This window comes from Ictalurus furcatus, chromosome 22 (assembly GCF_023375685.1).
Source record: "Ictalurus furcatus strain D&B chromosome 22, Billie_1.0, whole genome shotgun sequence".
NCBI lineage: Eukaryota > Metazoa > Chordata > Actinopteri > Siluriformes > Ictaluridae > Ictalurus > Ictalurus furcatus.
In genome coordinates, this window is record NC_071276.1 from 9,209,648 (window position 1) to 9,226,359 (window position 16,712).

General features: G+C 38.4%; 1 protein-coding gene across 3 annotated transcripts; it reads left to right on the forward strand.

Annotated features, from left to right (window-relative positions):
• Positions 1-1,967: 1,967 nt before the first annotated feature.
• Positions 1,968-14,948, forward strand: ciz1b (cdkn1a interacting zinc finger protein 1b). 3 transcript variants are annotated; one of them, XM_053610115.1, is made up of 16 exons: positions 1,968-2,164; positions 2,443-2,606; positions 5,226-5,356; positions 5,462-5,625; positions 5,805-5,916; positions 6,008-6,092; positions 6,205-6,287; positions 9,112-9,191; positions 9,391-9,570; positions 9,704-9,828; positions 10,723-10,804; positions 11,085-11,198; positions 12,229-12,360; positions 12,441-12,492; positions 12,580-12,701; positions 13,652-14,947. In XM_053610115.1, the coding sequence occupies exons 2-16, from the start codon at positions 2,476-2,478 to the stop codon at positions 13,868-13,870; spliced, it is 1,812 nt and encodes a 603-aa protein (XP_053466090.1). In that variant the 5' UTR covers positions 1,968-2,164; positions 2,443-2,475; the 3' UTR covers positions 13,871-14,947. The 3 variants fall into 3 exon arrangements, with proteins under 3 accessions (XP_053466090.1, XP_053466089.1, XP_053466091.1); XM_053610114.1 differs by lacking the exon at positions 1,968-2,164 and having other exon boundaries at positions 2,197-2,606; positions 13,652-14,948; XM_053610116.1 differs by lacking the exons at positions 1,968-2,164; positions 2,443-2,606 and adding an exon at positions 3,965-4,261 and having other exon boundaries at positions 13,652-14,948.
• The last annotated feature ends 1,764 nt before the right edge of the window (positions 14,949-16,712 follow it).

Sequence of the window (16,712 nt, forward strand, 5' to 3'; positions counted from 1 at the left end):
CATTTAAACATTTATGTTGTGGTTAAATAACTCACTCTGCCTTATCCATTTTAGTCAGCAGCAGTCCTGGCAACCCTGTCGTGTGGGTTTATTTCAGACCACTGGGGGCGACCAATGAATCAGTTTTTGGAGAATTGGAGCATGCTTTTTAAAAAATATATAAATAAACTATTTTAAAACGTGCGTTAATGTGCGTTAAATGTGCGTTACCCTACATAAGGTAAACAGAGTACTTGATTAAGACCAATACAAACAGCAAATATGTACAGATACCTGTCCTGTTTGTACTGTTTTTTATTATCATTTTTTAAATAATTTTTTTAAAATCAAAAGGCGCCATCTAGTGGAGAATATGTAAAACATTTCTGCAGTTATGTGTGCTAGAATTGTAATGATACCAGAAACATATCTTACGATACTATTATACGATACCAGCTGAAGTACCATGATACTAAATGTTAATTCAGAATTTGAGTCTACAAAATGAACTGAATTTTCCTCTGAATACTTTATTAATGAAAATGAATAACTGGTTGTTGTAAAAGCTCAAAACAATCATACAACTGGCAAACAACTAATTCAGTGTGCCACATATTTCATCTATTGTTCCCTAGAGAAATGAAATCATGCAAATGGGAATTGTCTTCAGAGAACTAAGAATGAACACAACATTAGGAGTAAATAACTGAATTTGAAACTTCAAAAAAACATCATAAAATTGGGAATGTTAGACTGCGTACTAGCAAACAGGAAACCTTTAAAGATTAAGGTAAAGAATTTAGATTAAATAAAGTGTCAATCACCTTTGTGTATTCTGAAAAAGCAGTGAGATGTGTCGTTTTAGCGAAAATTGTATTAACACAACATTACTTAAGGTACTACTGTATTGAATATACTACTGATTAAAAATATAGTGACATCGGTGGTATTTTGAAGCTTTAGTATCGTGATACTACCGTAGTACGCTAATGTGTACAGTGCTCCCAATCCTGGGCCTGCAGAACCTGTCCTACACATTTTAATGTTTTCCTGCTCCTATTCACCCGATTCAATGAATCAACACATTAAACAAATTCTGATTTGAAGTAGGTGTCTTGGAGCAAGGAAAACACTAAAATGTGCAGGAAAACTTATTGAGAATTCATCAAAATATCTGTGCAAAGATTTTATTAGTTTGAGTTTTATTGATCTCCAGAGATTTCTTTATTATTCAGGCTTTGGATATCTGCTGATCAAATAACATTGATATTTCTGCTTGATCCCTAGTGGCTTTGTAATAGTTAGTTTGTGAATAGTTGTAATAGTAGATGATAAAGTGCACAGCATGTAAGGAAGGTATTAAAACTCATCTTGATGGAAATGATCAGGACTCTATCCAGTGGAGATCAGAGATTACACGCAGGAATAAATTAGGGTTGCATCGTTCACCGGTAATACAATAGTACAGAAAGTAATGTTGTATGTGCGGCAGTTAATACTATTTTCACTAAAATGACACATCTCACTGCTTTTGCAGAATACACAAAGTTTAGTGACACTTATTGAGTTAGTTATTTATTCCTAATGTTTTGTTCATTCTTAGTTCTCTGAGGACAATTACCATTTGCATGATTTTATTGCTCTAGGGAACAACAGATGACACACGGTGGCTTAGTGGTTAGCACGTTCGCCTCACACCGCCAGGGTCAGGAGTCGAGGTTTGATGTGTGCGGAGTTTGCATGTTCTCCCCGTGCTGTGGGGGTTTCCTCTGAGTATACCGGTTTCCTCCCCCCAGTCCAAAGACATGCGTGTTAGGTTGATTGGCATGTCTAAAGTGTCTGTAGAGTATGAATGGGTGTGTGATTATGTGCCCAGTGATGGATTGGCACCCTGTCCAGGGTGTACCCTGCCTTGTGCCCGATGTTCGGGCTTGGAATTTGGTTCATTATGTAATTTTTAATTTATGAATCAACACAATATTGGCGTGGTATCGTGATACTTCAGCTGGAATAGTATCGTAAGATATTTTTGTAGTATCGTGACAACCCTAGAATAAACACAGAGCTGCAGTTGTTCCTCCGGGTCGCACGGGGGCGCACATGCAGCCTCGTCTTTATACCAACTAGATGAAGAAAACGTTACTGTTGTGGTGGAGTTTGTATAATCTAACGTCGCGTATAACTGGTAATTAAATACATACATTACGATTATATATAAAATATATATTTTGTGAATGACTTAATTTACAAGTTAGTCCTGAAAGCTTTTTAGAATGACAGGATATTTTAATGAGCTGTTAGCTCGTTTTAGAGACGCGTTAGCATGCAGATGTAAACACGTTACTAGATCAGTCTGTAAATAGACTTCAACGCTGCACGTGACGCTGGGAGATAAAGTCACAGCTTCTTTCGGGGGGAAAAAGTCTCATGGTCCTACTTCCTGTGCCAAATCTGTGTCTCCAGATTTGTGCATCCCGGGGAAAGAAGAAAGAAAAGATGATCCGTGAAAAGGAAAAGCAGCTCCAGCGTTTTCCAGCCGAGTCTCGCGCCTCCATCCCGTCTCTGCTGTCTCTGTCCAGATCTCCACCTTTCCTCCTGTCAGATGTTCACCTGCGCCCAGGAACACGGTAGGAACAACTGACCAGCTGCTTCTTACAGGCAGAAAAACAGACTGCGTTTTCACTTCTTCATCTCATAGCCGCATCAGTGCTATTATTCATCTGATAGCAGTGCAATATCATTAAATCTGCTTCAACTGAAAAATGAAAATAAACCTCCCTCAATGCCACCATAAGCTGAAACATCTGAACCTCATTTTTAAATGCTCCATGTGCATGCATATACATTCCTTTTTGTTAATATTAATTAATCATGTCCTTAGTATGATACGGTTCTGTCTGATATTTTGAAAACTATGAAGACTTCATCACCAGGGTTTACTTATTTTACTGCACTGTGGTGTTTTTTTTTTTTTTTGCAAAGTGCAATATTTGAATAATAATAATAATAATAAAACATTGTTTTAAAACTCACAGATAAACTTGGTTTTATAAGGTTAAAAATCTGCCAGCCAATCATCATCCAGAATAAATGCTTTGGCCAGTCACTCTTTGTCCAGTTTACACAGACAGTATGGCGAGCTGAGGAGAAAGCAACTTTAGCTGTAGATGTTCTACATATAGTTCATGAGCGTAATAAAAACAAGTGTAATGAACAGGTACGTTCCAGGTCTACTGTAGATCACATCACACAACATTCCTAGCTGAAATTCTAGTGTAACTGGGGACTGAAGGTTTCCTAGCAGAATTTCTGAGCATTTGTAAGATTTGTTTGTGTGTTTGCATAGAGATATTTATTGTATAATGTAAAGTAGTTAAACATTGTTGAATGTTTAAAGTTAAATGTCAAGGATAATCTTGTAAAGGAACAACTTTAGATTTTAAATAGTGAAATGTCTTGTATTTTATTTTTACTGTACGCTTTTGAGGTAAGGATATTCTGCTTAATTTCTATATTTTAGCAACATTTAGTTACCAGATAAAAACTGGAAGAGGCCGTTTCACTACTTGCAAAGTGCTGTAGTTATGTAAGCAGTATGGCTGACAGTCAGAGACAGTCGCAAGGAGGGATGAAACGGTTACCGGTTTCATGCTAAACCACGATAAAAGTCCCAGACGGTTAGTATTACTGTGTCACATTTCATTATCATTAAAAAAAATGTCATTATCGTGATTTCTAAAACTCGCTGTAAATGCTGTCCACACACACACCCATCATGGTGCAGCATGCAACGTTGTTTTTTGAGTGTGAAAATGGACGCTACAATTAACAACTGAACACGTCTGCTCAATTCAGCATGAGCCGAATGAGTCCGAGTCACAGCACAGATCAGCTGGAGTCAGATTTCACTTATAATGTGACGAAAGTGAGGCAAGGTGGCTGACAGGAAGGGTGAGGCGAGCTGACTGACACGGGAAGGGAGAGGCGAGCTGACTGACCCGGGAAGGGAGAGGCGAGCTGACTGACCCGGGAAGGGAGAGGCGAGCTGACTGACACGGGAAGGGAGAGGCGAGCTGACTGACACGGGAAGGGAGAGGCGAGCTGACTGACACGGGAAGGGAGAGGCGAGCTGACTGACACGGGAAGGGAGAGGCGAGCTGACTGACCCGGGAAGGGAGAGGCGAGCTGACTGACCTGGGAAGGGAGAGGCGAGCTGACTGACACGGGAAGGGAGAGGCGAGCTGACTGACAACACGATGGCGGAAGATTTTAATTAATATAAGTGAGTCTGTCATTGTACTGTTTTGTTGTTGTTGTGTTTTTCATTAAGAATAATAATGAACCCACCATTCAAGCAACTGCCACTAATTCGAAAGTGAAAGTGAAATGCGCACAGCCGCATGGGCATTCATAAGCGATTTAAAAGCGAGGGAGAAAAGAGGGAGAGTTGCCAAAGTCCCCTTTCACAGCAACTTTCTTCTGGCAAGCTCTGCAGACAGGATTACCATCTTCTATTAAGTTTCCCTCAGCATTTTTATAAAATCCAAAATATAACCACACTTTGGATTTGGTCCTCTTGGAAGATTGGAAATTCTCCCGAGCGCCGTCACTGTCTTATGCCATGTTCTCTAACGGAACTAAATGATTTTTATTGCTATAAAAAAACAGAACGACACTGGGGCGGTGCCACGGGGGGCAAGTGACGTAATCGGTGTGCGGCCGAACACAAATATAAACCCTGTTTAAATGATTTCAGTGTGTGTATTAGTACTTTTTGTACAGTTTCAGCACATTTTAACAATACCATGATAATACTGATAAGCGTGATAGTTTTGGTCTCCGATAATCATGATATGAAATTTTCATACCGGTACATCTCTAGTCACAAGCAGTATTAGCCTCTGCGTAACAAGACAACACAAATACTGCAAAAGAGCATGTATAACTTAATTACTCTTTTTTTTCACTCTAGCAATGTTTTAAGAAAAAGAATTTAATTACAGCTCAGAATTGTGGTATTCTCGTTTTTACCGAAGTAGGAAAAAAAGAAGTAATATTGGTTTATAAAGGAACACATGTTTTGCTCCAAATCATGGAACTGGTAAGAACCCCAGGTATAATCTTGAAGATGATTCACCACTAGAGATTTCAAAATGAGCTGGTTAACGTTTATCAGTTGATTGGATGTTTTGAAGTTGGTGTCACTCGAGCTTCAGGCCTTAAAAACCTTTACTGCTGATTCACAGAATGCCAAGCAGAGGACCTCCCGGAGGACATTCGTTTCCATCTGCACAGACTGTTAGACCTGCCGTTTCACAGGGCCTCCTCGGTCCCTACCCACTGCTGCAGCACACAGTGCCCATGCCCCGACGACCAGGTAAAGGCATTACCTCCGTTTTGTTTTTGAACACCTTGCTTCTGCCCACTGAGTCATTTCCTATCGTGTAATTCCTAATGTCTTTCACTTTGTGGACTGTTGAAGAGATGCCACCATGTCATGGGAAGCAGCTACACCCACCTTATTTGTCTTCAGGAGGCGGCCGGTCTCTTCTCGGCGCCCCTCCCATCGGTGTTCCACTGAGGACCCCACGTATGGCTTTTATACCTGAACATCACCATGAGTCACGTGGAACTTTCATGAATAAGGTGACAGCTTCTCATCTGCACATTGCTCGAGTTATTTTCAGAACCTAAAACCTCAAACCTAGATTGAACGGAACATAACAAGATTGCACTATTAATTTGTCATTTAGGTATTTTAAGGGTGATTACAACCATTTTTATGGATTGTTATGGATGATTTGCGTGAACTTTTTATATTTCAGAACGGCTCTATGCACAATCTTCAGAGAAAGAGGCAAAACGGCCATGTTGCAGCAGAGAAAAGTAATGGGCAGATGAGCAAATGTAGAATAGATGTAAAAACGTCAAAAGAGGGTGAGTTCGTTTGTCTAGCAAAGTAGCACGTTCAGATATGATTGCATATGATGGTTTTGAAACATGTTAATTCAGTCTTGTGTTGATGCAGGAAAGAAACTGGAAGCATCTGCTGAAAGTCAGGCCGCATCCTCTGAGCAAACAGACCCTACTGGGAAAAAGCAGAAGATTCATGGGTAATCATAAATAAGTAATAAATAAAGAATGACACTAAATTGAGACTTTAAATATGATCAGCTGCTGTTATGTGTTTCACTAAACTGAATTCCCACGTTCTGAATTACACAGTGCTAATGAATTGGTTGAAGAGTGTGAAGGTGGAGATGCAGAGCAAAAACCAGCAGATTTGTCCGCTGTCCATGAGCAGGAAGGTTAGTTGGCCATATATTAAATCCTGACTTGTCTACTATAATGGACATCATTCACATCAGTGTCACACACACTTGATAAATGTTACATCTCACTTAAAACCCCCCACTTACACCTGCTCATTCACACAATTCTTTGTTCAGCCAGTCATGTGGAGTGCAATGCATAAAATCTTGCAGATATAGGCCAAGAGATTCACTTCATGTTCTCATCAGAATGGAGAAAAAATGTGATGTCGGTGACTTTCACTGTGACGTGGTTGTTGGTAGGCTGGTTTGAGTGTTTCAGAAACTGTTGATCTCCTGGGATTTTCACAACAGTCTACAGAGTTTACACAGAGTGGTACAAAAACATCCACTGAGTGGTAGTTCTGCAGAATACAGATAATCCTGCATTTGGAGTTGTAATTGTTTTGTGTTGTGCTACACTGTCCAATTAAAAACAGCTGCTAGTGTTTGATAGTCTTTGTGTTATAGAAAAGTCTCCATGCAGTGATTTCAGATTCTAACTTTATTATGAAAAGTTCTCATTTCTCTGGTGTTTGGAAGTTTACACAGTTTGGGCCATATCCAGAGTCAGCAAGTTAAGTCTAAAAGTTATGGCAATATTTATGTGTGGAAAATTAACATGTATTCAGAGTCAGGTTACAGAGTTGCTTTTTTGGGGAATGCCACTTAGAGGTTGCCAGATTTTTCTTCAGTAGAATTGTGAGACAGGGTTTTTGTTTTTGTTTTTAAGTAAAGACCACCGTCTTTGGCAAGTGTTCATATTTAATTAGGGATAGAATATCTGGACTGTTAAATGTAACATGATGTAACGTAAAAGCAAGAGTCAATTTAAAAAGAATATTGCCATCATATTGCTGCATGAATAGTCCTAGTTATAATCATCATATTAACTGGAAATATGGCTTCCACCATTATTATTTGGTAGCTTTTAAAATACCACTTGATCCAGCACATAGTATTTTTAATATTGGCTTAGTGGTTAGCATGATTGCCTCGCACCTTCAGGGTTGGGGGTTCAATTCCATCCTTCGGCCTGCATGCGCGGAGCTTGCATGTTCTCCCTGTGCTTTTGGGGGCCTCCTACTGGTACTCCGGTTTCATCTTCCAATACAAAGACATGCGTTTTAGGCTGATTGGCATTTCCAAATTGTCTGTAGTGTGTGAGTGTGTGTGCGATTGTGCCCTGCGATCTCGTGCCTGTTCCCTGGGATAGGCTCCAGGCTTCCTGTGACCATGTGTGGGATAAGCTGTATAGAAAATGGATGGATATTTGTTTATATTTTGCTGTTTGAAGGATAAGCTGAATGATCACTCATCTGCTAAACTTAAACCCACTTTAAGTAAGTGTTGTTCATAATTTTACTCATAATTGATTCAGTACTCAAGATGTATAAGATCTCAGATTCTGTGTCTTTGGACCTCCTCTGTGCTTAGAAAAAACTTTTCATGGACTATTAATAAATCAATTGTCTTATTTATGTATTTAATATTGGCCTCAAATGGCATTCCACCATTTTCTGAGTGTTTTTACAGCCCAAGACGCAGTGTGAAATATTGTGCCTTTATAAAACTGTCAGATCTGCACTTATACGGTAAATGCATATTGTCAAGAGCTAACTCAACTCTGAATATGGCCCTTAGTACTATTCTTATTATGTGAGGAATAAAATAAATTACACACTTTGTATCATTTAGATAATGTTTGTTTTAAAGCACACCTATTATGGTTTTGAAATTTGCCTAATTTTTTTAGAGGTCTCATACAATAGATTTAGATGTATCCAATGTCACAAAACACTTTAATGTTTTCATAATTTAAATTGCAGTATTACCTTTTTTTCCCCAGTGTCAAAAACGACTTGTTAAATGAGTCTTTCTTAAGGATTCATTCTAAACTCCTCCTTTCAGAGAGCATACTCTGCTCTGATTGGTCAGATGTCCCAGTCTGTTGTGATTGGTTTACCGCTGCCAGCGTGTGTCAAAAAGGAAACGCCCACTACCATAAAAAGTTTCAGGTCCATCTGTTTCAGCTCCATCTGGAAAAAAAAGAGTCTGTTTTAACTTTCTGCTGTGTGAATAAGGCGGCTGATATAAGGCTAATAAACAAAATGAAGTGCGTGTGATATCGTCTTATGAGTCGGTTCGTTAGCCGGTTAGCAGAGGCCTACAGCTAACAGGTTAACAGCATTCACGTACACAACAATATCAGTTTGAGTTCAGAAGATCAACCCGAACCACCATCACAAGCACGGCGAGAACAAGACGTTTCTCAGTGGTAAGTTTATATGTAGTTTGGCAATAATGTGAGTTAGCTGGTTAGCAGAGGCTAACAGCTGTGCACTGGCTGTACACGTATACAACACAAAACCATGCATTTATAACACTCTGTAGAAAATATATACATAAATAATTAATCATACTTACAGGTTGTGATCCAGAGGCGAAAGATTGCCCAAATAAAGTGGGTAGAGGCGACAACAGTAATCTAACTCTTTCAGTGCAACTACAACTGTAGTGATTGAGGGCATGTCAAAGCTGTTCGCGTGTAGCCGATGAAGAACAGATCCGGGGTTTTTTGTTACAAACCTACGTAGGTTAGTAAAGGAAGTAAGTCTGGAATCACTAACAACTCGTTTCAGCTGTTCAGAATCGGTTCCTTCTTTTGGGAGTCAATAACTCCGTTCATAGTGCACTTTAATTTTTGAAACTTTGCAGACTTTTACATTCACAAACAGTTTTATAACACACTACATGAAATGTAATATTTGAAAAACCATAATAGGTGCACTTTAAATTTGCATGTTTGTGCCTGCTTTAGGCTACATGCACGGTTATGCAGAGGAGGAATGCCCATCTGCTGAAGCTGACAAGGATGTGGAGCAGAGCAGGACAGCAGAGGTACAGCTGATCAACAGAAATTATACTTGTCTGTACCACCTCATTCATATGTTCATCAGTCTCCACAGCTTAGAAGGTTCTTTTTTATATATATACCAGCAGTAAATCGAGACCTCTCAAACTCCTAGCATGTGATATAATTAGTACACTTCTGTATGGACAGTGTGTACGGTTGTATGAATAGTGTATTGGCTTACAGGTGCTGGGTGTAGGCACATCTCTTAAGGTGACCATTCAGCGCAGCAGCGAGAGTCGAGCCTTCAGCACTGGGTCAGAGGAGGCAGCAGCTGCTGCAGGCCTGGGCATGGACAAAGACATGAACATGACAGCGAACAAATACTGCTGCTATATCTGCAATGTCACTTCTCCTGACCAACATGTAAGATTATGTCCTGTTAAAGAAAAGTGGGTTGGAGCACTTTTCCTAAACATCCTGCATTGTATTAGTTACCATAGATGTACAGCACAGGTATTTTGTAAGTCTGATGCACTGAAATGTTGGTTTGCTGCAGGACTTTCAGACTCACATGATCAGCTTGGAACACCAGCAGAAGATGATGGAGATTCAGCACCTGAGTAACACCTGCCTGGCAACACTGCTACCCAAAATGCACCAATCACTACAGGGCAAATGCAGGCAAGTACAGATATTACACACCTTTACAACAGTACCCTTAATTACTTCTAACCAAGGTTACATTAATTTAATTGGAACTTTTATATATTCTAGATTCATTACACATAAAGTGAAATATTTCAAGCCTTTTTTGTTTTAATCTTGATGATTATGGCTTACAGCTCATGGAAATCAAAAATCCAGTATCTCAAAATATTAGAATAAAGAATTTATAATACAGAAATGAAATTAAATTTTTTTATTAAATTACAGGAAAAAATGAACTTTTCCACGATATTCAAATTGTTTGAGATGCACTTGTACATGGAGCTCAGAAAATCCTGAGAAACCTAATACCCTGAGAAAACCTGCAGTGTTCGTTGCCCTGGCTCCAGACAGCTGCTGGTCCCTCTATTGGCCTAACCAGTTTTATGTGTTGTAGGGTAGCGTCTGCTAATCCCAGAGCCCTTAGCTCAGCTAGAATCCTCTGACAAACCAATTCACTAATTTGATCTAACATCTCAAGCAATTAGCTGAAGATGAGCAGAAAGAGCCTGTGGAATATGGTTTGAGGATGAATTCCAGCATTAAGGATGTGACATCACATGAACATAGTGGGTTTAAGAGACTATACATATAAGCAAGTAGGGGTTAAGTCTAAACTAAAAGTAAGCAAAAGTAAATATTGACTTAAGTTGCATTTTTAAGTTGTTTTTTAATAATAAGGTTGACTTTCCATTGAAATACCCCAAACCATTTAGTTTAGAATCATGTTTATTACTTATTGGAGAGAAAAGATTAGATCTTTTCACTGTTTATTAATCCAGTTAGTGCTCATTTAAGTTGAGTGTTGTGAAAGGTTTGCAGGATGAATTGTAGAGCCTGCTATGGTTGTATTTATGTGATGTGTTACAGAGGACTGCAGCGCTGGTGTGCAATCTGCCAGTGTCACTTTACTGGTGATCTTATCGAACACAGAAGAACCAAGAAGCACAAGGTATGAACAAACATGGAAAGAGCACAAAATGGTTCATTTCTGTAAAGCTGCTCTGTGGCAGTGGTCACTCAGTTGTTAAGATGTTGGATTACTGATCGGAAGATCGTGAGTTCAAATCCCAGCACTGCCAAGCTTCCTCTGCTGGGCCCTTGAGCAAGGCCCTTAACACTCAACTGCTCAGTGTATAAATGATATAAATGTAAGTCGCTCTGGATAAGGGTGTCTGCCAAATGCTATAAATGTAAATATTATGTAAATGATGTTCCCATGTTGATGACAGATGGCAAAGGTCTCTTCCAGACCATTCTGCACAGTGTGTGAACGACACTTCAGAACTCCTCGCAAGTTTGTGGAGCACATGAAGTCCCCAGAGCACAAACAACAGGTTGAGGAGGTGTGTACACTTGAGTGCAAAAATTTCAGGGGAAAAAAGGAACATTTTCCTTATTTTACAAAACATCTCCGAAAAATTAAATGTGGGTGCATTCTGCAGCAAGACAACATTTCAAACCATGAGGTAAAATTTACAGAAAAATCATTGGGAAAGAGTCAAAAGAAAGAAGTTTTGCCTTGACTGTCTCAATTTCCAGATCTGGGTCAGGACGTAGGGTGATGCAACTTCATGCTTAAGACTTACTCTTGAGATCCAGGAAGGCATACGTACAGTTATCTCACTGCTGTTATATTGACAAACCATTTCTGTGACAGAAGGATCATGTGTAAATGTTTTTTGCGGTTTCAAAACTAATAGGTCAGTTGCGGTGTCTGAATCAGCGTATAATGAAAGCAAAGTAACATGAAGCTGAAGGGCATGTAGGAGGGGATGGGGCTACTTATTTAATTGTAAACCTCTTATACTCTTACTCACAGAAATAAGTTGACAGGAAAAGGTAAACAACTGTTCACAGGTGGGCGAGGTATCACTCAGATCATCTGAACATGAAAAAAATAATAATATAAATAATTAGTTTCAAATATTTTGTGCACCGTATTGAGCACTTATTTTCTCTGTCCTTCGGCTCAGTTTGGGCCTCCCAAAATGCACAGTGTGTTTCATTCACTTCCTGCAATTTCAGGCTTGAATCTCTTCTCACAACAATTGAGTTCCCTTAAATGCGAGTCGAGACCTCATTCAGGCAGTCCTGGAGCAGTTATTTTGGTCCACACATGAGCGTGATTGCTGTGTTCTCACCTGCTTGAGAGACCACACAGAGGAGATAAACGAATCAGGGTTCCATTTAGTGCTGCATAGATAAAGACACCCTTACATTTCTTTGTCTTCTTTATTTTGTCTTCACTTAACTGCATTGGTGTTTGACTTCATTAGAGGTGTTTCTCAGCTCTGTTGTGATAAGAAAATAACAGTGATATGATTAGACTGCATATATAAATAACCTGTACTTCATTGCTCTGTTTTGCTCTAGCTAAAAGAAGAAGGAGGACCTGAAGTCATAGAGGAACTCATAACATTAGACGCCATAGGTTGCTTTGAAGATGAAGATGACTATGAGGAAGACGAAAGCGAAGAAAAGAATGAACACATGGTGTCTGAACAGGTCACTGTCCTCTTTGATTAACCTATCAGTTCATTTGGTTTGTTTTATAGTCCATGACCTTCTGCTTTTCTCCCTAACAGGTTAATCCAGCAGAGATTACTGATAAAGTGTATGATGCAGACACACAATATGGTGAGCACAGAATCTAGAAAGACCCACCATCAGTTGGGGAAAAAAAATTTTATGATGAGACATCAGTTTTTATTTCTTCTTTCACAGGCACCAGTTTTGTAGTCCCGGTAGCAGGCTTCCTCTGTAAACTCTGCCATAAGTTCTACCACTTTGAGTCCCGAGCTCGAGAGACACACTGCAAGTCTCTCACTCACTACCAGAACTTACAGGTATTGAAGGCTTCAAAAAAGTTTAACCGCATATTAACCATAAATATACATATTGGAGAAATAGATTGCCGAAAAAATCCTACTATGCGTATTGACTTGAGACCACTTTGCTGCCATACCAGCCCTTCCTTTCTGTGCAATGGTTATCTATAACCCTATTTGGCTGGGATTTGTTTTAAATGGACAGGAAGGGTTATTGCATCTACTCCAGGTGGTGCATGATTATTTTATTTCTGCCCAAGTAAATTTTTTTATCTCCCTTCTTCACTGAGAAAATTCCAGTTGGCGCACTATGTTTCGACTAAGTCATAGGTGGACATCTTCAGTTTTGCAGCTTTTTTTTTTTATCTACGATTTTGACCTTTCTTACTCTTATTTGTTCAGTGTTGTCCACGGACTGGGGGGGAAGGGGGGTGACCGGGGGGTTGGGGGTTGATTGCCATAAACTGTAGGGTACACTCCCATAAGCTGATTCGATTGGGCATTAATAATGACAGCAAGTATAAAGCCTCATTTTATATGCACATCACAATATCATGATTGTAGTGTTTTATAAATAAATTGATGATTCAGCATAAAAAGTATGTGGCACAGCGTCTTGGTTCATAAGAAGAGGTGTTAGAAAATCTCCTGTCCTGCATCAAGAGTACAAAGGAAAGGATGAAATATAAACAAACTCCCAAAAATGCAGATGCAACATAGCAGGATGAAACACTTTTTCCTGCAACACCCAGTGGCAATAGATTTTAATGAGTTTTATTTATTCACATATTATTAACTGACATAATTGATCTTGGTTTAATTTTTTACATACAAAAACCTTCAATTTTAACGGGTATGTGGACATTTTATATCCACTGTATCTTTAAGGTTCTGTTTTATACTGTATGTTGTCTTAGTTTTCTGAGATTTCTCAAAGTTAAATCTGATATCAAATGTGATATTTTCAGAAGTACAAGGCTCTGCTGAACCTACCTCAGAAGGATGATGAGAAAACAACCAGTTACTTGGGTAAGGTTCAGAATGTTGAGAACAGCACTGTGGAGATGAAGGACAGACATGAAGAAGAGGAGAACTCTGAAAACCATTACACAGCCAGCTGCTGCCCACACGAAGAAGCAACACTCAAAATCCCCCCACAAAAGTCCAACCTCAAAACCATTGCCTGAGTCCTCAGTCACACAAAACCCTAATATGGTTTTAAAGCATCTTACTGCTGAAAAACATCTCTGATTGTGGTTCTTCAGGACAGAAAAAGAAACCTCTTAGTAAGTCTATGGAAACGTTGATGTCCCAGTGATGTGCATATGACTGAGTCAGTGCTTTGGTTTTATCAGTGCTTTATAAAACCATGTCTTTCTTTATCATATGCAACTTCTGGAGCTCTGACCATGTACATTGCAGTGCAAAAGTAATTGGACTGTGATTTTTTTTTTCCTCTAATTTATTATTTTGTTTTATAACTTTTTAATTTTATTATAATATTTTATCTTATCGTTTTTCTTGGATTGTTTTCATTTTTAATCCAATACTAAATAAAATTGGATAGAAAGATAGTAAGTTTATTACTGGATAGTACATACAGGAACATCAGTTTATCAGTTTACCTCATCACTATTTAAATTTTATCCTGTGTGCTATAGAACTGAGCCAAAATAAATATTATCCCTGTCTCAGTTCCTTGGGTCATCCTGGTGGGCTACGCATTATAACTCAATACTTGCTCTGTTTGTGTTAATATATCCTATGTTTTGTTTTGTTTTTTAGTTGGCTACTTTTTAAACCTTTTGAGAATTATTTTGTTATTTATTTATATAAATATATTTGTTTTTATTTTTAATTAAAGAACATCTTTTGTGCAACTGTCAAGTACGATGAAAAGGCTCAAACTACATCCTCTGTTCTGTGTCCACTTTTCTAGTGAATTAACTGAAATTAATCAGTCCTTCGTGTCTGTCAGATTTATTAACATTCTTCTGATAGAATTATCATCTATGAACATCTATGTAACATTAGTTCACTCTTTAAACTACTATGGAGACGGATCAGATATGTGGTAAGCGATGGGGAAATGGAACGTCGCTTTGAAGTAAAAACTTAATTTACTAGCTCAAGGATTTTAATGACCATCACTAATTTTTTTCTTGTCCTTAATGGTATCCACTAGACATAACATGACACCAATAGAAGACAAATTACCAGTAGAGACCCACAGGGACCATTACAGTTTCCATTAAAACCAATACAATTCCCATTATAACCATTACAAAATCTATGAGGGTTTGTGTGTGTGTGGGGGGGTGTTCATTATCTGAAATTTGCACATAGGTTGTTGTGAAGGACACTTTAGCCATGTTTAAAATGTCTTTTAAATTCATATATGTTAACGTAATATCAATGGGAGACAAATTATATTCAAATCGTGGAATCACCCATACTGCCAGTAGTAACGCCGATGGGGGGGTTTTAACCGCACATCTGGCAACCATGCGAGCACTGAGGACGTAAGATAGGGTGAGGCGTTTCCTCGGCGTCGTGTTACGTGTCATTACAAATGGGGTAATATTAATACTGACAAAAGACAAATAAGGGGTAACGTTTCAGTTAAAGTTTTTTTAACGAATATATGCACACTAACCTTAATTTTCTACCGTTGTTTGTTCCAACCATATCCTCCGCGGCGATAGGTGGCGCTGCACCAGCCCGGGTTGCCAGGCCGTGGTTTAAAATCCATCCCAGTCAGCAGTGTTTTATGTCTCCACACTGACAATCTTGCATTATGTCTGCATGGGTCATTAGGTGGTGTCTATCAGTCATTCCATTCCAAAACTTAACACCTTTTCCTTCCATTACTTGGCATTTTGAAGGTCAGAATAATAGTACACATAAAATCTCTAATTAGTACACTAATTATTAATCTACATATCCTATTATCTGTTACAGCAGGGTGCTTAGGGTGAATTCAGGGTTTATAATGTTGGGACATAAGGTAAACTGAGAGTTTTACTTAGCAGTATTTATTTTTACGGCCTGATAAAATTCAAATGTTACTGCCAATTGCAGTGGAACTGCTTGATATAAATAACGAGAAGAATAATTACTTAATTCAAATGAAACCATATAAACATGAAACCAGAAATCGGCCCCAAAAAAATTGAGGTAGGAAAAATGACGATGACGCTAGAAAGTTTGTGAACCCTTTACAATTTTCTGTATTTCTGCATACATTTGACATGAAATGTGATTAGATATTAATCTAAGTCATAAATCTAAATAAAGAGAACCCAATTAAACAAATGACACAAAAACTACAGTTTTTACATTTATTTATTGAGCACAATTATCCAACATTAAATGTTTAGTGTTTTTTTTTTTGTTTTGTTTTTTTGGAAAAAGTATGTGAACCTCTAGCAGTATGAGTTAATTTAAAGGGGTAATTGAAGTCCCGTGTTTCAATCAAGGGGATGGCAATGAATTTAGCAGGCCAGCCCATGTTTCAAGAACACTATAAATGTCTGGTCTTCACCACACAGGTTTATGGAAGTGTGCCATGCCTCAATCAAAGGAGATTTGTGAGGATCTCAAGAAAAAAAAAAAAAAAAAGAATTTGGCCTTAATCAATCCACTCTAAGGCAGATGATATACAAATGGAGGAAATTCAGCACCACTATTACTCTCCTAAAGAGTGGTTGTCCAGAAAAAAAAACCACTCCAAATAATATTATGGGACGTAAAAAAGAATTCTAGAGTAACATCTAAGTGCTACCATTAGGCAAACAATGAACAAAAATGGTGGACATGGCAGGATAGCATGGAGGAAGCCACTCTCTCCAAAAAGAACACTTCTGCTAACTAAATTAAAGTTTGCTCAAGACTGTCTATAAACCAGAAGCTTATTGGGAAAATGTTCAGTGGATAGATTAATAATAAAAAAATAAAATAAAATAAAATAAAAAACATTGAATTTCAAAATGAGAACCTCATACCAACTGTGAAGCTTGAGGGTGGCAG